Source organism: Stenella coeruleoalba, assembly GCF_951394435.1.
Source record: "Stenella coeruleoalba genome assembly, chromosome: 15".
In the NCBI taxonomy this organism is placed as follows: Eukaryota; Metazoa; Chordata; class Mammalia; order Artiodactyla; family Delphinidae; genus Stenella; species Stenella coeruleoalba.
The window spans coordinates 26,104,761-26,127,977 of NC_137161.1; the positions used below are offsets into that span (position 1 = coordinate 26,104,761).

The 23,217-nt window shown below is 42.3% G+C and overlaps 1 protein-coding gene across 3 annotated transcripts in view; it reads right to left on the bottom strand.

Moving 5' to 3' along the window:
• The window catches only part of ASXL1 (ASXL transcriptional regulator 1), a 67,549-nt gene extending 46,032 nt beyond the window's left edge, over window positions 1–21,517 (bottom strand). For 2 of the 3 annotated variants that reach the window (XM_079945914.1, XM_079945913.1), the window contains exon 1: window positions 13,034–15,408. In XM_079945914.1, coding sequence (XP_079802040.1) covers window positions 13,034–13,111 — 78 coding nt within the window. In that variant the 5' untranslated portion in view covers window positions 13,112–15,408. Of the gene's footprint in view, window positions 1–13,033; window positions 15,409–15,471; window positions 15,570–21,406 lie in introns of those variants that run through there. The other variant, XM_079945915.1, reaches the window with a different exon arrangement.
• Between the last annotated feature and the right edge of the window lie 1,700 nt (window positions 21,518–23,217).

Below are 23,217 nucleotides of genomic sequence, written 5' to 3' on the forward strand. Positions count from 1 at the left end.
ACTATATTCATTATCTTGTAATAACCTATAATGGAAAAGAATCTGAAAAAGAATAGATATATATGTATATATATATAGCTGAATCACTTTGCTGTACACCTGAAACACTGTAAATCAACTATGCGTCTATTAAAAAATTTTAATAAATAAATGTCTCAAAGAAATATGAATAAAAAATAAAAATACTCAATCCAAAAGAAGGCAGGAAAAGAAAAGAAGGAAAATAGGACAAAGAGAAAACAAAGAGCTAGATGGAAGACTTAATCCAACCTTATCAATAATTACACGAAATGTATATGGTCCAAGCATCCTAATTAAAAGGTAGAAATTATTAGACTGGATAAAAATAAGTAAGATCCAACTAAAAATATAAAGAAACATGAAAGACATAGACAGGTTAACAGCAAAAGGATGGAAAAATATACCATGCAAAAACTAACTATAGGGCTTCCCTGGTAGCGCAGTGGTTGAGAGTCCGCCTGCCGATGCAGGGGACACGGGTTCGTGCCCTGGTCCGGGGGGATCCCACATGCCATGGAGCGGCTGGGCCCATGAGCCATGGCCGCTGAGCCTGCGCATCCGGAGCCTGTGTTCCGCAACGGGAGAGGCCACAGCAGTGAGAGGCCCACGTACCGCCAAAAAAAAAAAAAAAACTAATTATAAGACAGCTGGATGGGCTATATCAATAACAAAATAGACTTCAGGAAAAAAATAATACTGCCGGGGGAAAAAAGAAAAAATTTTACTAAAGAACAAAAACCTTGAATGTAAGATTATATAGCCACTTTGGAAAACAGGTTGGTTGTTTCTTAGAAAAGTAAACAGTAATTACAACACAACTCAGCAATTCCACTCCTAGGCATCTACCCAAGAGGAATTAAAACGTTTATCACAAGACTTGTCTACAAATATTCATAGCACTACTCTTAGTAGTCCAAAGAAGAAAACAATCCAAACGTCCATCAGCTGAGGAATGGATAAGCAAAACATGGTAGATCCATACAATGGGATATTATTCAGCACTGAAAAGGAACAAATTATTGATATACAGTAGTCCCCCCTTATCCATGGGGAATATGTTCCAAGACCCCCAGTGGAAGCCTGAAACCGAGATAGTACCGAACTCTCTCTCTATATATACTACGTTTTTTCCTATACATACACACCAATGATAAAGTTTATAAGTTAGGCACAGTAAGAGATTAACAACAATAATAATAAAATAGAACTATAGTAAGAGTTATGTAGATGTGGTCTCTGTCTCAAAATTATCTTACTGTACTGTACTCACCCTTCTTATTGTGATGATATGAGATGAAAAAAGCCTACATGATGAGATGAAGTGAGGTGAATGATGTAGGCATTGTGACGTAGTGTTAGGCTACTATTGACCTTCTTCAAGAGGAAGATCATCTGCTTCAGGTAATCCTAGATCACTGAGCCATGACAACATCAGTGGTTGGGTGCCAGGAGGAGATGATGTCGATGGTTGGTGATCACAGGCGGGACAGCACAGGATGGCTCAAGATTCACCACACTACTCAGTACAGTGTGCAATTTAATACTTATGAATTGTTGACTTCTGGAATTTTCCAGTTAGTATTTTCAGACTGCAGTTGACCACCAGTTACTGAAACTGCAGAAAGTGAAACCTCGGGTAAGGGGGAACTATACTGTACGTTACAAGATAGCTAAATCTCAGATACCTCACACTAAGCGAAGGAAGCCAGACTCAAAAGGCTACATAATGTATAAATCAATTTACATGACATTGTGGAAAAGGCATAACTGCAAGGATAGAAAACAAATCAATAGCTGGCCAGGAGCTGGGGTCGGGAGAGGAACTGACTACAAAAAAGCAAGGGGGTAGTTTCTGGGGTGATGGAACTGTTCTATATCTTAATTATGGTGGCAGTTACACATCTGTATGTGTCTGTCAAAACTCAAAGGACTAAAAAAAAACAAAAAACTCAAAGGACTATAACCGGAAAAGGGTGAATTTTACTGTATATAAATATAAAACTGAATTTTTAGGGGAGGGAGAAGCATGTTTTAGCAAAAGCATTTACTGGAGCAACTGCATTCAAGACACGTATGGCATACCTTTAAATAGCACTGTTAAAATGCCAAATAAAATGTCAACACAAATGGGAACTAAAAAAAAAATGAATTTTTTAAAAAAACTCATAGAGCTGTACACTAGTACACTGTACACTAATACATCAAAATGGGTGAATTTTACTGTAGGTAAATGATACCGTATTTTAAAAACTGAACAAAGATACTAATTTACACCCACAATACTCAGGCTGTGGAACAGCAGGAATTCTCATGTACTACGAAAGCAATGTAAATTCATACGATTACTTTACAAATTCATACGATTACATACGAAAAACAGCTGTACTACCTAGTCATGATGATTAGGTGCAAAACCTCCTGGTCAGTCCCATTCCTAGCAAGGTACACACCCTAGAGAAGCTACCGAACACATGCGCCAAGAGACGTACAAGAGTATTCAACGCAGCAGTGTTTGTTACAGCGAGAACTAGAAACAACCCAAATGCACACCAAGAGCAGAATGGACAAAGAAATCACGGAATATTCACACCATAAGACAGCATATAGCAGAAAATATGATGTATTTCAATTAAATGCACCAACACACATCAAGCTCAGAAATGATAAGCACAAAGCAGCAAGTGAGAGAAAAATACATACAACGTGATTCCATTCACATAAAGATATTTTTAAAGCATGTTCAGCAATATATACACATGTGGATAAACCTGGAAATAAAAGCAAGGTAATGATTAATATGAAAATTAGAACAGTGGTTATCTTCCACAGGGAGAGAAAGGGATATGCGCAGAGGTTTCAAAGAGTGCAGAGGATGTTCTGTTCTTGAGCTGGCTGGTGGATACAGTGTGCAGTTTATTTCTCAGTTATTATTATCTAAAATAACAAAATTTGCATATATTCTCTTTTGTATAGTTTATATATTTCACAATTTTTAAAAGTTAAAAACAACATATTCTCAAAGTAAGACACATCACACCCAGTAGCCTTCATAGGCATGTTCTACCAAAAAAACCCAAATAATCTCTGTCTTAAAGAGACTACTGCAAAAATCAATGGAGGGAAAACAGCACAGCTTGTTTTAATACCAAAACATGGCAAGGTTTGAAATCAAAATATCAGATCGGTCACTTATGAACACAGATGTAAGAATCCTAAATAAATTATTCATACTCTAAATCCAACGATGTGTTATTTAAAAGAAAACCATGTCAAAGTGACATTTATCCTAGGAATACAAGGATGCTTGAGCACTGGAAAAAATTCTACTGAACTAATTCACTATATTACCAAATTAAAAGAAATAAACTATGATTCATTTACTCACACAAATACTGAGTACCTACTTTTTCCTAGGGGCTGAAGAGACGGCATTAACTAAAATTAAAAACTCCTCCCTGGGCTTCCCTGGTGGCGCAGTGGTTGAGAGTCCGCCTGCTGATGCAGAGGACGTGGGTTCGTGCCCCGGTCCGGGAAGATCTCACATGCCGCGGAGCGGTTGGGCCCGTGAGCCATGGCCGCTGAGCCTGCTCGTCCGTTTCCTGTGCTCCGCAACGGGAGAGGCCGCGACAGTGAGAGGCCCACGTACCGCAAAAAAAAAAAAAAAAACTCCTCCCTTAGAGGACTACTTCTAGTCAAAGGAGACATACAATAACAATAAGCAAAACATATATAATATGGTATATCACACAGTGATAAATACCAAGAAAAAAAACGTCAGGCAGGGAACAGGGGGACTGGGAGAGCTATGCGGTCTGGAGGCATCAGGGTGCAATTCGAGCACAGACTTGAACGAGGTGGGGGAGCGAGGCATGAAGGTGTTTGGGGGAAAGCACTGCAGACAGCTGAAGCAGCACAGGCAAAATCCTGGAGACGAATAGCGATTGCATGTTAAAGGATCACCAAAGAAGCCACTGTGTTTGTCAAGCAGAGTGAACAAGGGGAGAGTAAGAGGAAGAGAGATGGGAGTGAGGGTGGGACGAAGATGGCGAAAGGGCACTGCAAGCAACTCTAAGGATTTTGGCCTTTACCCTGAGTGAAGCGGGGTGGGAGGAATGACACAGTCTGACTGAACTTTTTTTTTTTTTTTTTGCGGTACGCGGGCCTCTCACTGCTGTGGTCTCTCCCATTGTGGAGCACAGGCTCCGGACGCGCAGGCTCAGCGGCCATGGCTCACGGGCCCAGCCGCTCAGCGGCATGTGGGATCTTCCCGGACCGGGGCACGAACCCGTGTCCCCTGCATCGGCAGGCGGACTCTCAACCACTGCGCCACCAGGGAAGCCCCTCTATGAGCTTTTAAAAAAATTTCCTGGCTCCAGTGTTGAGGAGGGTGGCAAGAGCAAAGTAAGGAGACCAGTTAGGAAGCTATTACAGTAATCTAGGAGATACTGAAAAGACCCAAGCAGATTCATCCCCTAAATTCCAGACAGGCTCAGAACTTAAACCAGGTACATGGCAGACAAGGATGAGGTATGGAATTGAGAACATGGGAATTGCTAAGTCTACATTAGGAGGAGATGGGCACCCCTACTCCAGTACCATACATCTAAGTGACAACCAGCACCTACTGCTGCAGGAGACAAGTGAAGCCACAAAACCACAATACACTGAAGTTCCCGCTAATATTTAAGAGTCAAGAATAGCCCTCAACCAAAAATCATCAGACATTTGAGTAAGACATGCGGAGTGCAAAAAGACCCACACTAAAGCATATAATCATGGAAATAAGATCCTAAAAGTTTTCAGGGAGAGGCAATAGAAAAAAGAAGGCAGGCAAACACAGAATCTCAGGAATCAATACGGCACTAGATTTCAAAGGCAACACTGGACATTACTTTTTCTTTCTTTTGAGAAAACAAAGCTTACACTTTGGAGGTTTTCAAACACTCCATTCCCTGAAAAAGAGATCCTGATAAACATTCTGTACTACATGTTTCAATTTTAATACTAACAATTACTATTCTGAACCAATTCTACTGTTTGGCATAGAGAACTGCTACCAATCAAGTCATAACAACCTCCTTCTATGCTTTTTCCACTGCATTTATCTAACAAACATTTTTAAGCACCTACTATGAGAGATGCTGAGGATATAGCCCAGAACAAAATAATACAGATTCTCTGCCCTAAGACCTGGTCAGGAGAGACATCAAACAATCACGCAAATAATTATATAATTATAAAGTTGTAAGTGAAAAGAAGTAAAGTTCAGGGCACAACAGGAAAACCCAATTTAGAGAGACGGCTCCTCTAAGGGACTGAGATTTAAGTTGATACTCATTAAGTTGAGCCAGGCAGAAGTGGAGAGAAGAGAGTTCCAAATAGAAGACCCTAAAACTGGAAAGAGCTTAAGGAATTCAAAGAACTGAAAGAAGGGCAGTGTGGCTGAGCAAGGTTTGGATTTTTTGGTAAACACCATAGGAAACCACAGACTTGAATCAAATAGAGATGTGTCATGATCAAATTGTTTTTTAAAAAACCCCTCTGGCTGCTTTGTGGATTACAAAAGAGCAAACTGGATTCTAAGGAGGCAAAAGTGAAAGCAAGTAGACCAGGCAGGAGCTATTTCAGTAGCTAGCGTACAAGGATAACTTAGACTAAGGTGGCAGTGGAAATGCAGACCAAAAAAAAATAAGGAGTTTTAAAAAAATTGTCAGGAGTTAATTTACCAAAGAAAAGCTGGCATAAAGAGCCAAAGAGAAAACTAAAACAAAAGGATTACCTGACTGGAAAAGCACACATTTCAAAGCCCATCTAGTACAACTGAATCGAAGAAGACAGCATCTTCCAGAAGAAAATAGACATCTTTTTTGGCTCCCTGTTCTTCTCCTGCCTCATGATGCACAAAGAATTTGAAGTCATTCTTTCAGAACCTTGAGTATGCATCTCACATATTTGAGAGCCAACTCATTTGGGAGAAACTTAGAATATCCTGACCTGTCCTCCGTCTGTTAAATACCAACCTCTCAAATAACCGAAAACATGACTTCATACCATTTACTTAAACTCTCTCAGGCTGTTTCCCCCATTAGTACAGGAGTAGGAAACACATTTATGTTTCAAGAGACCAACGTGAGCAGTACGATGCCTGTCTGGAATATAGTTAGCACTCGATTAAGCATCAGTTTCATCTTTTCTACCAGATTATGTAAACTAGAATAAGAAGCAACTTTCTGACACTAAACAAGTTACTCAAACAACCCTCCCCAAAAGTCTGATATGAAGGATTGAGAAGAGATCAAACGCAGTTTTCATACTGGCTGACCACAGGAAAGTTTAAGCATTTTTTCACACAGTCCCAAGGAAGCCTGAAGTACATACAAGCTCCTCATTTTCCTAGAACCCTGATGCTTTAAAATAACACTTAAAAAATGTTTATAACCTTTTTGTTAAAATATATATATACTGCTTTAGAAACCTTGAAATTATCATCCTGCCCACCCCTCTGAGCTATAAAAAATAATTCCAGTGGTAGTGCTTTCCAAACCTCTGTCCCCTGACCTTTTATCATTTACCACTTCATTCTTACAGGGCTTTGAACTTCTGGAGGTAGCGGGACAAAAGGCTGCTCACCTCTTAGGCAAACCAGAGTCTAACCAGGGCTCCATTAACAATCAAGTCCTCTTTTCTCCCTGAGCTTGCTGAATATCCTGTCAGACAACAGAATACCCCATTTTTCAAAGGTGGATCCAGGCGGCCCTTGAGAATTACTCCAATAAGGAAACTTTTACCAAATGACGGGTCAAAGCCTCCATCAAGACCAAACTACTGCTACCACTAACCAGAGTAAATGGTACTGCTCTACTAAGTAGGCCTTCTATGCAGTACAGAGTGGGAAAGGGTTTGTAATAAAACAGTCAGCCTCCAGTAAATACCAAATGCATCACAAAAGAACAGGAAAGAAAAATATCCAGGGCCGACTTGCTTTTCACACAAAATAGTCTAGATGCTAAAATGTGAGCACAGGAAGGATCTTCACTGAATTTTCACTCTAGGAGGTTTTCAACAGAGCTCCTGGGTCTGGGAAAGATGCCTTGGGTGCTTGGAGAATGGGATAGGGATGGCAGAATCCACGACAGATGGAGAAGCGGGGTCTTCATGCTTGTTTCAACCAGAGCAGTTTCACAGTCATCTACATCATGCAGCTCCATTTCATGATATGAAAGGTTTTACACCTGAAGTATTTAAATGACCAATCTATTTCAACTTCTCAGTGTTAGAGACAAAGAAGTATAAATGGAGATATTCCATAGGACCTGAGGCACTATGCTGGACCCCAGACCTCAAGCTGACTCCAGTGCTCTTACTACCACCATATACCACTCACTCTGGTACAGAAAAGAATGACCACGATCAGAAATGCCAATACGATTAATGCAGAGGGCAGAAATTCAAACCAACCACCCATAACTGAAGAGTACAAATCTAAGGACATGAAAAGCTACTTTTGCTTAACAATTATAAGAATTTTCATTACGAGAATAAAACTAACATTCTGAGAAGTATCAAGGCACTCATAAGACGCTTTAAAAAGATGAAGTAACCAAAGATCCTAAAACCTGAAGAAAAACTCTTTATTCTGAATTGGCATAATGAAAAGAAATCAAACTCAAAAGGTAGGGCCGTGGGTTTTAGTCCCAACTTGGCCAAATGCATTTGTTGCAAGGACACACGGTCATGGGTAAACCTAATCTGTCAGAAGTTCAGTTTTCTACCTGCAAAATGCAAATGAACCGGATGATTTGAGAGCCCCTTCCACACTAAAATTCTAGAATTCTACGCACTAAAAAGATCACATATTTGATAAAGCTAACACGGACTATAAAAGACATCATCTAAAAACGTCACTACCATTTTATATGAAAGAAATTCTTTTTTCTAACAAAGATGATGACCAAAGTTCAAAACTAAAAAGAATAACATGATACCTAAAAGATACCTAAAACATTCAAACTGTTTCTAATGGCTCAGTTTCTGCCTTCAGCAATTAGAAGAACCACATTATGGCCACAGCCTGGGAAAGATTTCTTTCTTTTTTTTCTTTTTTGCCACACCACGCATGGCATGTGGGATCTTAGTTCCCCAACTAGGGATCAAACCCACGCCCCCTGCACTGGAAGCGTGGAGTTTCACCACTGGACCACTGGGGAAGTCCCAAGATTTATTTCTAGTGTCAGCAGATTCTTTCACAGATTAACGTAGAATTGCTCTAAAGAGAGCAAGAAAAAAAAAAAGGGTTCTTAGAAGTTGCCTTGCTGAGAAGAAAAAATAACCCAGAATATGCATATTCTATAATAAAACATATAAAAGAAAGGTAGACTACAAGGAGAACTAGTTGGCTTAAGATATTGATGATGCTATCTTCTACTTTCCATTCAGCCAATATTTATTACATTATGTACTATTTGCCAGACACAGGAGATACAGTGAAAACCAAGTCCCTGCACTGACATTCAAGTGGAGGGAGGCTAATGATAACCAAGTAACCAAACAAACAAGGTAGGACTGTGAAACAACCAAAATCCTCATAATGTTGTGGAACTGGAACTACCGTTAGAGAAAGCCTCACTGAGAAGGTACTTCTGGACTAACAACCAAATGACAAGAAGTTACCCCAGAGCTTTCCAGACATAGGGGCTAGCAAGTGCAAGGGCTCTGAGGTGGACACAAGTTTGGGGCCTTTGAGAAACAGAGTAAATGAAGGCCAGGGTGGCTGAAGTATAATGACCGAGGAGAAGGTGCCAGGAGAGATCAAAGAGGTAGGCAAGGGCCACGCAGGACAGTGGATGATATGACTTGCATTTTTAGAAGCCCACTTTGCTTGATGCGTACCTATCAAAAATCAAAATGGATTCTGGTCCTGCCTCGCAAATGACAGACTCTATGATTTGACTGTATGGAAGTCTCCTCAGTATTTAATGGTAATATAAATAGTTCTGGAATCACTGCAAGTGTGGAGTTGTATATGAAAAACTTAATTGTAGATCTATAAATAACATTGTGAAACTGCAAAAATTACCTCCTTCTCGTCCTCCATTTGCTTTTCTTTTATTTGCAAACAGTGAATTTTAATGGATGGATACTTTAAGTGTAGTCATTTATTTTTTTACCAAGAAGATCTTTTAATACTTTAAAAATATATATTCTACATACTAAAAAGATTCAACTGGACTTGTTAGTTGAATTAAAGGACCCCCCTAAGGCTGAGCCCTCTATCACTACATAAGGTATAATAAAGTGCAAATGGCCATGACACTTTGACTTGAGCATCATTCCACAATAAAACTGAACAATGTCCAGATGACTGCAGTCATGACTGACAGTGAGTGCTGCAATGACAACTCACAACCCAGGTTAAACTCACCAATGACACAAACACCTAGTCACAAAAGCAAAGTAGTTCAGCATGACAGTCATAAAAATGTAGAACACTACAAAGGCGCTCTCACTGGTTTTACAAGGATGGGAAATTCCAAGTGTAAAAAACAATATAAATCCCACCTCTAACCAGGCAATGATGGACACTGACAGCTGACTTCAGGAAAAGCTTAAGAAAAGCAACTCAAAACAAGAATTCAAAGCATGGATAGATTTCACCTCTCCCACACATCCCTGAGTACTAATTCTAAGGCCTGATGCAAGCATCTACATATAGTGTCAAATGTACCATCGCATTACCCAGAACAACTTTTATCAGAGAAGGAACCCTGTGGCATGCCCCCAAAGACTCCAGCTTATCAGTAAAGCTTTGGTAACCATAGATAAGTCCACACAAATGTATTCAGAACTGAAAAAACTCCTATTTTCAACTAAGTAGTGAAACCACATGGTTTCTGACGTTGATGGCCCACTAGAAGAGATTTCCAGGCAGTGGGGAGAAAAATACCAAGCCATTCTGCACATGCTTCTCCTTAACACATGAGAAACAGACCAAAAAAATGCCACAGGACTTCTCTGGTGGTGCAGTGGTTAAGAACCCACCTGCCAATGCAGGGGACGAGGGTTCGAGCCCTGGTCCGGGAAGATCCCACACGCCGCAGAACTAAGCCCACGCGCCACAACTACTGAAGCCTGCGTGCCTAGAGCCTGCAAGCCACAACTACTGAGCCTGCACTCTAGAGCCCATGAGCCACAACAAGAGAAGCCACCAAAATGAGAAGCCCGCGCACCACAACGAAGAGTAGCCCCCGCTCGCCACAACTAGAGAAAGCCTGCGTGCAGCAACGAAGACCCAACGCAGCCAAAAATAGAGAAAGAATATTTTTAGAACTAGAAAAAAACTGAATATGGACTATATATTATATACTACTGTATCATTAAGTTTCTTGACTATGACAATGGTATTGTGGTTATGTAGGACAATGTCCTTGCTCCTAAGACATACATTCTAAGATACGTAAGGGTGAAGTACCAGTACTAGTTGAACACTTTTAAATGGTTCTGGGAAAAAAAGCATATATATGTAGAGAGGGATAAAGCAAATGTGGCAAACTTGTAACAATTAGGAAGAAAGCAAGATAGGTGGGGTGTTCAGTGTAGTACTCCAATTTTTCTGTAGGTTTGAAATTTCTTCAAATGAGGATAAGAAAGGAAAAAATGCACCACCTTGTACTTTATTCAGCAGACCTGGGTCCTCGGGTGATGAGGATAGGATGGTAATCAGCTGGTTCAGATTTTTGGTATCCTTTCTTATCCATTCCCAAATAACAATAAAGTAAATGCCTGCACAACTTCTGGAAGATAGTGTGGTGATAATGAGGCAATTAATAAGACTAATCGATACTTCAGACTCTCAAGGAGCCCTGGGAGGGGCGGGGGCAGTGGTGGAGAATAAGGTGTGCCTGTATGTATCAATGCCATCATGGCAAATATATTAACTGAATACAACAAGCAGTAAAGCTATAAGGAAATTTTAATCCAATTTTTTCAAATATTATTAATATAAATTATCATTTAGGTTACAAATCGCAGAATTTATGGGCTACCTTCACTTTCCCTGCTGCATTTTACTTTCTGTTGCATTTGCACATATCGCTTTCTAACAGGTCAAAATGTTAAAAGAGACACGCACGGATAGCACGCACGGATGATCAACCAAGCTAAAAGTCTACCAGGGACTTCCCTGGTAGCGCCAGTGGTTAAGAATCTGCCTGCCAATGCAGGAGACACGGGTTCGAGCCCTGGTCCAGGAAGATCCCACATGCTGCGGAGCAACTAAGCCTGTGTGCCACAACTGAGCCTGCGCTCTAGAACCCACAAGCCACAACTACTGAGCCCACGTGCCACAACTACTGAAGCCCATGTGCCTAGAGCCCGTGCTCCGCAACAAGAGAAGCCACTGCAACGAGAAGCCCGCGCACCGTACCGCAACGAAGAGTAGCCCCACTCACCGCAACTAGAGAAAGCCCACATGCAGCAACGAAGACCCAATGCAGCCAAAATAATAAGTAAATAAATTTATTTTAAAAAAAATTTATTAAACATGGACTATGCCAAGAATTCTGCCCAGAGCCAAATTACAAGGACAAATGAAACTCAATTCCTATCCTTAAGGTATCCATAGAAATAGGTATTTCTTCTCCCTCTTAAAAGAGAAATGTTCCACTAACAGGCACATTTGTAACACATATAATACACACAACTATAACTGTACATAATTACCTATAATTACAATATATTTAATAATATATAATAGAAAAATGCCATTAACAAGCAATTAAGGATAAGGAACCTAAAGGAATATCATAAAGGGTACCATTTATTAAGGACTGACTGTCAGAGATGCATACACCACCATAAAGAGGGGTTAAATCTGTCCCAGGTGACAAAGCTAAATTTTGAATTCAGGGCTCTGACTCTTCCAAGGCTCAGTTTCTGACATTACATTATGCTGCCTTTTAAAGTCTGAAATACTACAAATAAAAACAACATAGAGAACAGCACAGATATCTGAACATAAGATACATCTGATGTGTACTTAACGATCAAGTTTTATGACCACAGGTTATATAGTTGGTATTTGTTCGAGTGTTTAATTTTTAATTAATTAAAGAAAACAAGTCTATCAAAAACAAATCTAAAAGAGAAAAGTCTGTTTATGGACTACTGCAATTTATAACGACATTTTGGAAGATTATAAGGATCAGCATCAAATTTTCAGTTTCTCACCATCAACAGGTTAACTATGTCTAAATTAGGAGTCAGCAAACTACACCCCCAAGCCAAATCTAGCCCACTGCTTCTTTTTATAAATAATGTCTTATTGGATCATACCCATGCCCATTCGTTTGTGCATTCTCTGTGGCTGTTTTCCTGCTTCAATGGCAGAGTTGAATAGTTACGATAGAGACAGTGTGGCCCACAAAACCTACAATATTTATTTTCTGGTCCTTTACAGAAAAAAATCTGCCAATCCCTGGTTTAAATGATGTATATCACAAATCATAGAAAAATAATTAGCTTGTTCATTTCAGCTCTATTTAAGCTTACAAATTGAACCTGATTTAAGTTCTCTTGCTTTGTAATTAGTGTCACTTGGTAAATGCTGAGTTTTTGAATTTCCACAAGTATTTTCACATTTCAGTTATTTTCCATAGACTAGGTCTTACTTGGCTGTCCAGTAATTTATCCTTCACATATTATTACAAACAAAACTATAATTAAGGCACATTTGCAATTACCCCCACACATACTTATCCCTCTATTGCATACAATTTGCAGATATAAACAAGGAAAAACTGAATACAGACACAATAGCTGATATGACTAAATAATTCCTAATACTCTGTTCACACCAGAACACCTCAATGCGCTATTTCAGAAAAACAGCATCAGCATCACCTGCCTGCCTATTAGAAATGCAAATTCATGGGCCACATTCCAGACCTGCCAGTGATTCTTAGGAACACTAAAAGCTGAAGAACCACTGCACTAAAGTAGAGTTTATATTACTTACCTTGAGTGTAAAAAGGCTGATTCGGCCAGGTAGTTTATAAAATAACCCCTCTCCTCCTCTTGAATTGGAATGTAGCATGGCATTAAGACATGCAAGAGGGGATGTCCCACTGTAAAAACATACAAGGATGGAAGGTGGTCATACAAATCAATATGTCTACTTACTCAAAGCTCTAATACCCTTTAACTCACTCTTAAATCAAGAAAAAGAGGAAGAAATATAAAAGAAAACATCCCATGACAAGAATTCTACTTTGAAAGTGGCAAAAGAGCAACAAATGAAATTCACATAAATCACACCCAGAGAGCTCTGGGATAAGACATGCTATCTGATATCTCCACTCCATACCTGACAATTCTTTAGTGCCTTTTGACAATATGAACCAAAGTCTCAAGAAATTTAGAAACACTACACAATGATTTTTCAGGTACACTCAGGAGTTTTGAAAAAAAAATTACCCAATATTTTTATTTACCCAAAATATTTAAATTAAATTTTAATGTTAATTAAAAACAAAACCGAGTTTCCTAGCATCTATATTCCAACCTGCGTATCATGCTCAGAAACTGCCACATAACATTTTCAACACAAAAACCACAGGATCACTGGTGCTGTCCCAAGAAAATAAGCACACTTTTTTTTTCCAGTTAACATTTTCTAATAAACACACAAAAGGAACAGTATTTCATTTGCTTTTTCTCAGTTGGGAGGGGGGAAAGATGGGTTTTATTTTATATCTACCCAGGAGCAATCATTTAAATTTGAATATAGAAAGTCACATGGATTTAGTACCCAATAATGCTCAAACATTAAACCAAAAAGAGAGAGCATGCTAAGTTAGATCATGGTCCCTGCTACAACAGTAGGTCGCAAAACAATGACAACTCATGTGAGTTAGCGACTACTTGCTAAATCTTAAAACAGAAAAGCTATCAAAAATACAGACAAATGTCCATTATTAATATTAACTGAGTTTGGCGCTAGCATGTTAGTGCTAGGGTTCACCTGTGCACCTTCTCTTCCCTCTCCCCAGCATGTTAAATAAATATAAATATCTCAAGTAAAGCCTCTCAGCATTTTTCAGAATTAGAGGCCCTAATTTATGCAGAGTGTTAAAAATAAATTCTGAGTCTAAAAAAGCCATTAAAAAAACCCTATTACTTATTCGGCTTTGGAACACACTGGATGCTAAAAAAAAAAAAAAAAAATTTCACGAAGAACCAATCTCTAAAAGAAACCTTGTGCAGAATCTGGAGTATCAAGTGGGTGTGCTAATGTCTCTGCTACAGTGGGGAAAGGCATGCTGGCAGAGTCTTTCTTGAAACAGTGTGACTCCTACACACTATACCTCTGTCTACAAATCACAGAGCTGCTCACTCATCACGAGCCACCATGACTGCTTCATAATTCCTGTAAGAGCTAGAAGCAGAAACAAGTTAGGTTCTCAACTCCATCTGTCCCAAAGGGACTAATTTACCTTCTATAGGCACAGTGGTCCAACAGCAGTGCAGACAGCAGCATGATGGGAAATAGCACATAAAAACAAAACAAACAAACAAAAAAAAACAATTATAACACTACACAGTGCATAGGTAGTATTTAAATGAATGTATCTAGACAATCCTGATCTTCCCTCCCCACAAAACGTCAGCTAGAGAATGTTTGAACTGACAACTGGAAAGTGAGGATCTTTCGATCCTAAAAGATCAATTTCAAGCAGCTAAAGCTTAACCAGCAGAATATATGCTGTCTGTTCTGAATCCCGAGAAGGAACTGTGCCGTGCTCTCCTCTTTCATTTTAATTTTAAAAAAGGTTGGGGTGAAGAGAGAAAGGATTCAGGACAGGCACTGATTTTTGTTTGTGCCTGCAATTCTTTCTGTGTTTCCAATCTGTTGCTTCTCTAGGAAAAATATATCACAGGATAAGAAAATCAAGGTCACCTCCAAATTTAGTATGCTCATATCATGAATGCCTAGAATCAGTAGGGGGAAAAAAAGCCAGTGGGTTTTATGGTGACTAGACCACCCTTCTTTGATCCTAAAACAAAGGACTTCAAAGATATGGTATAGAGAGAAGGGAAGTTTTAGACACGATGGAGCCTATCAGAGTCTGTCCCTTCTCTATCACTGAAACTTGCAAAACAGAGTACATGAGAAAATGTGCTGACTCCTTACACAAAAAAACAAGCGCCATGTCGAAATTATGGGAGAGCAAGGATAGGGAAAGCCACTGAACCTCTGATGAAAACAAATGAATGTTGAGCCACTCCCATCCTCCACCCAGAGGACACACAACATGGGAGATAGTTCCACACCACCACCAGACGTGTGTGTGTGTGTGTGTGTGTATGTACACATATATGCACATGCAGACTTTCTCATATCACTGCCTGAGTGCAGGAAGACACGTGTCCTGTGAAACCCTGACATTAAGCAACAAGAGCCATACAAACCTCATTTCCTTTAGTCCTTCTGCCTCTATGACCTGCAGAATCTGTTTTGGTGTCATTGGAGCATCTGAGTAGTTTTCTAGTACCTGAAGAAAATATAAGTGTTCTGATTTCAGTGTGCAACTTCCATTTACATCCATCACTATATAACATGGGCTACAATTCTACTATGAGGTACCGCTGCTGACAATTTAGTCTTTCCACAGACAAAATTACTTCTGAAACCAAATTACACATATATCTAACTAGTTGCTGAAAGTGACTGCAATTAGATGAAATATTCTAATTCTCAATTCTGAAAACACACAACCTCTTAGCATACATGTTATGATATGTGGGGCCTTAGCAACCTTGATTACCGCTTAACTTGATGCTGTTAATACGGCTAAACCACAGAATACATAGTTTTCTATGCAATAAATTATAAGACAGAAATGCATTTAGGGGCTTCCCTGGTGGCGCAGTGGCTGAGAGTCTGCCTGCCAATGCAGGGGACACGGGTTCGTGCCCCGGTCCAGGAAGATCCCACATGCCGCGGAGCGGCTGGGCCCGTGAGCCATGGCCGCTGAGCCTGTGCATCCGGAGCCTGTGCTCCGCAACGGGAGAGGCTGCAACAGTGAGAGGCCCGTGTACCGCAAAAAAAAAAGAAATGCATTTAGATTTTCTTTCCCAAGGTACTTTGATTAGTATCCATATTTTTTTATCTTTTTTTTGGGGTGGGGGCCACACTTGCAGGATCTTAGTTCCCCAAACAGGGACTGAATCTGTGCCCTTGGCAGTGAAAACACAGAGTCCTAACCACTGGACCACCAGGGAATTCCCAGTACCCACATTTTTTAAATGATGGCTTTTGTGCCACTGGGTTGTGCAATTCTGTTAACTGCCACAGTACATTTTGCCATTTGGCAACATGATGCTGTGATCCTATATGATTGGTGCAAGCAAACAATGAGAAATGGAACATCCCACTTACGTTAGCGACATCTATAACTAAGTCCTGGCAGTAAGGTCATAGTGAGCAACCAGAGCTCTCCCACTTGAAAAAGCTGAGTTGTTTTATAAATGTTATTCTTCTCAGGGAGGAAAAAAGAGAGGCTGTCAATATCTCTGTACCATCTCTACCAGTGCAGCTGCTGAGGTTACTCCAAACCACACCAACATCTTGCAGTCATTTAACAACCCTAACAACGAAGTACTGTACTGCTCTGTCACAAGTAAAATGTACAGTCCCACAGGACTGCTGTGAAGGTTCTCTCTGTGGAAGAACATGAACCCTGAGCACTAAAGAAAGGCAAGTTTTGGAGGAGTAGCTGCTGAAATAAAACCTCTACCATGGTCCCATTCTTAGCCTCTCTCTGTTCAGTTTTTACATTCTCCTTGGGTGTCATTATCATCTCTCACAGTTTCAACTACTACCAAAATTCTGATAACTCCCAAATCTCTACCTCTAGCCTGGACTGCGGACTGCTTCCCAAGCTTCAGACTCCAAATACTCAGTTCTGTACTGGACGTCCCACATGCTCACCTACTCTAATTCATCCACCACCACCACCACCCCGCCTTCTAACATTCCTCTCGTTGGTCGGCAGCCTGTCTCATCACCTAATTCAGAAACCCAGGCATCACCCTTCACTCTCACCTGTCCCCCAGTTCCCAACCACCAGTTTCTGACCTGACCTGACACAATAGCCTTTCCGCTAATATCCCTGCAACCAGCCCCGCTTTCCTCAAATTCATTCGTACTCCACTGCCATCCTTCATTCAACAAATACGTGAAATACTCACTTTGTGCTAGGGACAATTCTAAAAATTCACCAGTAAAAAAAGACCAAATCCCCGTTTTTGCATAACTTACCCTGCTATATAGCCCCAGTCAGTCCAACAAAATAAACCTGCCCTAATCACTTTCCCAATTTAAAGTCCTTCAACAGAAACCTAATTATACACAGCGAAAGCTGAAGCTTCCAGAGAGACCACTAGTCCACTGGAAAAGCACAGGTTTTAGAACCAGACAGACCTGGTTCTAAGGAATTCAAATTCTGGTCTTCTAAACTTGGGCAAGTTACCTACCCACCCTAAGCCTAGGTTCCTTCGTTTGTGAAGGAAGGATACTGAGATCTTCCTCTCAGAGTTGTTGTACAGATTAGAGATAATGTACTGAGTGCCTACAGTGCCTGGCACCAAGTAGGTGTGTGCTGGCCTGGCGTACAAGGCCCTCACAATTTGATCTCTGCCTGTCTCTCCACAAACTTTATGTTCCAATAACTATGTGTAGTTCTACCCAGTTCCCACACTCTCCACCCTGCAAATAAACACACACACTCCTATTTTTTGTTACCAGCTCCTGCTTACGTCCTCTGTGACAGGCCTAACTCCTACTCACCCTTCAAGATTCAGTTCGGAAAGCACCTTCCTCCAGGAAGCCTTCTCTGCTCTCTGCCAGACAGTTCAAATGTCTCTTTTCATTGCCCCAGAGTTGCACAACACTGCTAATTTATCTTCCAAAGGACACTTGAGAGTAAAAGGAGGAGCTATTCATAATTATGCTTAGACAATAAGCAGGAACCAGGATGTCTATTACCATTCATACATCTATGATGGCACTGACCATGGCTGTAATGAAATTCTATTCACCTGTCTGGACCTTCTCCATCCCCAGAAAAACCATAAGTTCCCCAAGGGCAAACCTTATCCATCTTTGTATTCCAAGAACCTAAGTGCCAAGTTAAGCAGTGTTGACTTGAACAAACCCACAATACAAGCTACTAATGTTCACTGCCACAGATATAACTTCTTTGATACTAATTGTGAGCTAAGCTAGTGAATTTTTGTATGGTAATTTTTTTTTTTTAAAGAAGCATGACTGAAAAATTAGCTACCAATTATTTAAACAGCAGTCAGGAAGAGCCTGAGAATCTAAGAGAGAGGAAACAAAATCTCTAAAGGGAAGTTACATCAAAAGATACAAAGTTTTCACTTTTATTAAAACTGTACATGCCTCCGGCTTTCAGTATAAGAACAATTCAGCAGTGTTCTATCCCTAGTCTGTCTTTCTAAAGCATACTTAAAAAAAAAAGTATCTCTTCTCCAACTTCAAAGGGAAAAAAATGTTTGATGTAAGAATGGTCAGTCATGAATCAAAGTGAAAGATAAAGCATGCAATGAAGAGTTTCTCAAAGCCAGGGAGAATCCATTTAAGGGCATTCAATCTAAAGGGAAATCCACTCAGCTATTTCTCCCAAACAAATTGTTCCTAACAAGTAGGAGGATTTACACCCACCCAACCCCCTAAAGTCTACCTCCTACATCTAGGAAAAACAAGACTACAAAATGTTTGAAAGAAGAATATCTACTTCTCAACAACATAATTAACAGCTGCAAAAATCAACCTCCTGGGGCTTACTACACTACTGAAATTGTCCAGAAGTCTCTTCTTTCCTACCAAAATAGTTTTAAAAGGGCTCCTGGTATCACTTTAGCCACCAATGTGAGCAAGGTTGGGAGCAATATGAAACTGCCCCCAAGCAAGTGCATCTGATCGCCACTGCAAGCACTCCAAATTCACCTGTCCAAAGAGTAATTAGATCTAATCTCCTGCCCTATCATTATAGCTCACTGGAGTCAAGGTTTTCTCTAGCCAGTGTTAAGCCTCACAAACTCTCCAGCACTTGGTTTGTTACAACAATTTTTTTTTCCCCAAATGAGGAGAGAACTCTAAAAGTTCCCCCTCGCTCACCAACTAGTCCCATCCAAAGGGACAGAAAATTCTAAACAAAAAACAATAAAAGACAGGCAAAACTACACACCATATACCCACAAGTCATCTTTCATGTGTTTAAGAGCACCAGAAGTAATTCCAAGTAGGACTTACTATTTTTTAATGAAGAACCATAGAAGTAAAAGAAGAGAAAGAACTTACTGGGATAATCTAGCATGAGTTGAGCCAATGATAAAACAGAAATAGCAACTTAGATACTGGAGTGCAGATCACCGTGAATTCAAGAGCCTAAAGAGGCTTAAGAGTGGACCCCAAATTCCTAGAGACTTTCAACTAGGAAGAGCCAACAAAGCTTTGAGACGAGCAGACTTTAGAATTCTGTCAAGACATAAATAACACAGGATTTAAAGGTACTTTCACCTACCTCTAACAAGTAAAACTCTGGCAAGCAAATTTCCTGTTGGTGCCCAGAGTCATAAACACCTGCAGAACAGAAACTCAGAGGAGAATTTCAATAAACAGACTCAACCTCCAGGAGAAAGAGAGCATGTCCTTTTGGCTCTCCTCTACTCTCCTTCAGGTAAAGCAACAATGGAGAAATCCTGAAACTACCAAGAGATCCTGAAAGCTGAACAAAGCTTCCAAATCTGACTGAACCTGAAAAAAGTATTTAGGTACTTCAAAATCTGCAAATTTCATATGCCAAACCAAAACAAATTAACTGAAGCACAAAACTTCAGCATACAAACTAATTGCTACTTCTGTTTCTTGGGCAACAAATGCCTGAGGAAGGGGATCAGGTACACCAGTTTAATTTCCCCTATAAACCAAACAGAGTTAGTTCTTTTAAGTCAATAACTGAGTTTTACAGGCTCCAAGAACGAAAAAGGTGTACCAAAGATTTGTAAAAACCTCCAACACATATTTGTCTTTTTTTGCACAACACCTTTGAGGCAGGAACCCTACTTCCCAATAAAATGAAAGATTAGAAGGTTGAGCTTCATTCATCATTAAAAGTGAATTACAGCAATTACATATAAACTACAGGGTGTCAAGAGACTAGTATACTATCTGCACTATAACCCTGCTTTGTGACAGTTATGAGGAAGTGACATCTCTGAGACAAGCATAACCTGTTACTACTGTCATCAGCAAGATTTTATAAGAACATGTCTCAAAGTGTCTTAGCTTTGTGGGTGCAAATCCAAAAGGAAGATATTTCACTTGCAAGTCCTCTGACACTTTGAGAACAGAAAATTCACAACCCCCATTACAAGGCAGCTTCAAATACTCAAATTACTCTCTCCTTTGCTAAGTCCTCAGTGAGCATTATCTTCAGAGACACTTGGTCTTTGCCCAACACTTCATGTATACATGCACCAGGACACTAAGGAAGAGAGAACACACGCATACATTCTTTGCAAAGTGTAGTTAGTTCTCTGCAGAGTGCCTGTTTCCAGTCTAGCTTGTTAAGTCCGGTCAGCAGAATCTCAGAAGTGTGGTACGTGGGCCACCTGCTTTACAACCAACCCGAGAAGCTGGTTAAAATGAAGATATTCAAGCTCTACTCCAGAATCTCACACTCCGTAGGTCTTAAGTAGGGCCCTAGGATGAGCATTCTTAACAACCTCCCCAGGTGTCCCCACAGGACACTAAAGTTTGAGAACCAAGGCTCAGGGTTCAAGCTGGGAGTAAGCATTTGCTTCCCTCCACACACCTGGTTTAGATTGCGAAAGCTCAAAATGCCACTCGCGTCCTTGAAACTGGGGGCTCTTTCCAACCCCTGGAGTCAAACGCACCACCCCATTGCCCACCAGGAAGCGAGGGAGGAGCTTCCGACCCTTCCCGGAAACCTAACTCCCCCGAGTGCATAAACGAAGCTTCCCCAGACCCCCTAGAAGCTGCCAAATAGTGGGGGAGGGGAGGCGGGGGCCCCGCCGCCCGGAGGGGGAGGAGCCGGCCTGCCAGCTCGACCCCTCCGCAGGAATTTAGAGGGGGGACGTGCAGAAAAAGGCGCCACCTCCGACCCGGCGGGGGACCTCTCCCCACCCAACGCCTTGGGGGATTGTCCCTTTCCAGTAGAAAGGGTGGCCCGCCCCCTCCTACAGTGGGCAGGGCTTCGCCCCTCCCCCCTCCCAGTGGGGGGTGCTCGGCAAGCCAACCCCCCACGCCCCCCATCGAGCCCCCCTCGGCGGCCCGCCTCACCAGGCGCGCGGCCTCTGCCCACGTGCGCTCCTTCTTCCTCTTCTGTTTGTCCTTCATCCTCCTCCTCCTCCCCGGCGGCGGCGGCGGCTCCACGCGGGACCTCCGGGCGGGGTGGGCTGGGGCGGCGGCGGCGGCGGCGGCGGCGGCGACGGCGGCGCGGGGCGGCGGCGGCGGCGGCGGCGGGGGGCGCGTGGCGGCGGCGGCGCGCGAGAACTCGGGTGCGGCCGGGGAGAGGGGGCGGGCGCGCGGGGACCGGCTGGCGCTAGACCCGGCGCGAGGGCGGCGGTGGGGGAGGGGTGGCGGCTCCACGCGCCCGCGCTGCGTCAGTCGCCCGCGGCGGCGGCGGCGGCGGCAGCGGCGGCAGCGGCGAAGGAGAAGGAGGTAGCCCCGCGATCGCTAAGGAATGCGGCGGCTCCGCATAACCACGGGGTCAGAGGTCACGGCTCCGGCCTCCGCTTTCCCGCTCTACTGCGAGGCCAAGACCGGACTGGCGGCGGGGCGGGAAAGCGAGACGCGGCTTTCCCTTCGGCGCCCGGGTGTGTGCGTGTCTGCCGTGGGTGTGTGTGAGTGTGTGTGAAGAGTGAGGAGGGGGAGTGTGGGGTTTTTTTTTTTTTTGAACAAAAACAAACCGAAAGGGCGGCTGGGAGTCGTAGTCCCGGCTGCCTCTCTGGCCTCCCCCGCTCCGGAAGAATATGGCTGAGTGAAACTCTTGGACCACACTTCCCAGCGTGCCCCGCGGCCCGTCTTTTCCGCCCTCCCCTCCCTTCCTCTGCCCCGCGCAGAGCTCGGTAAGGAAGGGGGCCGGACAGTCGTTCGGGAAAGGGGCTGGGCGGAGTCTCGCGAGGTGCGGGAACTGGCTGGGGGCCTGAGGCATTCTGGGAGGCGATGCTGGGAAGGGGCGGTGGCCCTGTGCCCCACTACCGTGAGCTGTGTTTAACCCCTTCGGCGCTTCTCGCCTTGGGGCCGCCACGCGGGTAAAGCGGGGGGGATCGAGAAGTGGTAGCTCGACTTCCAGCGCCCACTTTGTGCCTCTCTCCGCCTGAGCGGTTTTCACTGACACTTCTTGTAGGTAACAAGAGACAGGACTTTCCCTTTTGGTCCTCCCCTAAATGACTCACTGCCGCATAATAATGAGACAAAAAGATACTCATACCAGTAAAACGGTTATTTCACGATTGATGAACCTAGACAGTTCTCCATTTCCTCCTGTGCTTTCATGCCGCTATGTGTTTGCAGAAGCTTTATTTGCAGAAGCTGCACACGCAGCCTACAGCGTTCATGCCACCTGGTGAACTTGGTGATACGATTACGGGTTGTGTGAAGAACTTGGACTTTGGGGACATACTTACCAGAATGCACCTGAGGCCTTTTTAGAGGCAATATCCTGAAGGGAACACAGAACCTGGAGTCAAACGGACCTAGACCGGAATTCTGGCTAAGCCACTCCATGGCTATCAGCCTAATACCTCACAGCATTATTGAGATTAAAATCAATATAAAACACCTGGCAGGTTGGAAGAGGGTGTGAAGGGGGACCATGACATTAGGTCCATATAATTTGGCTCCTGACATATAGCAAGTGTTTAATAATTGGTACCAGCTGAGGGGCAGTGGGCACCGTACTTACCCTCTCTGAGCCTTGGTTGCAGAGCATGAAATGAAATGATGTTCAGAGTACCCAACACACAGGTTTTCTGTGCCTATTTGTTGAACCAGTCAACGTCCAGAAACATTCCTAGAATCAGTCCTAAACTGGATAGTGGCCACTTCTTTAAAATTAGGGAGGAAGGGTCAATGGCCACATTTGAAAG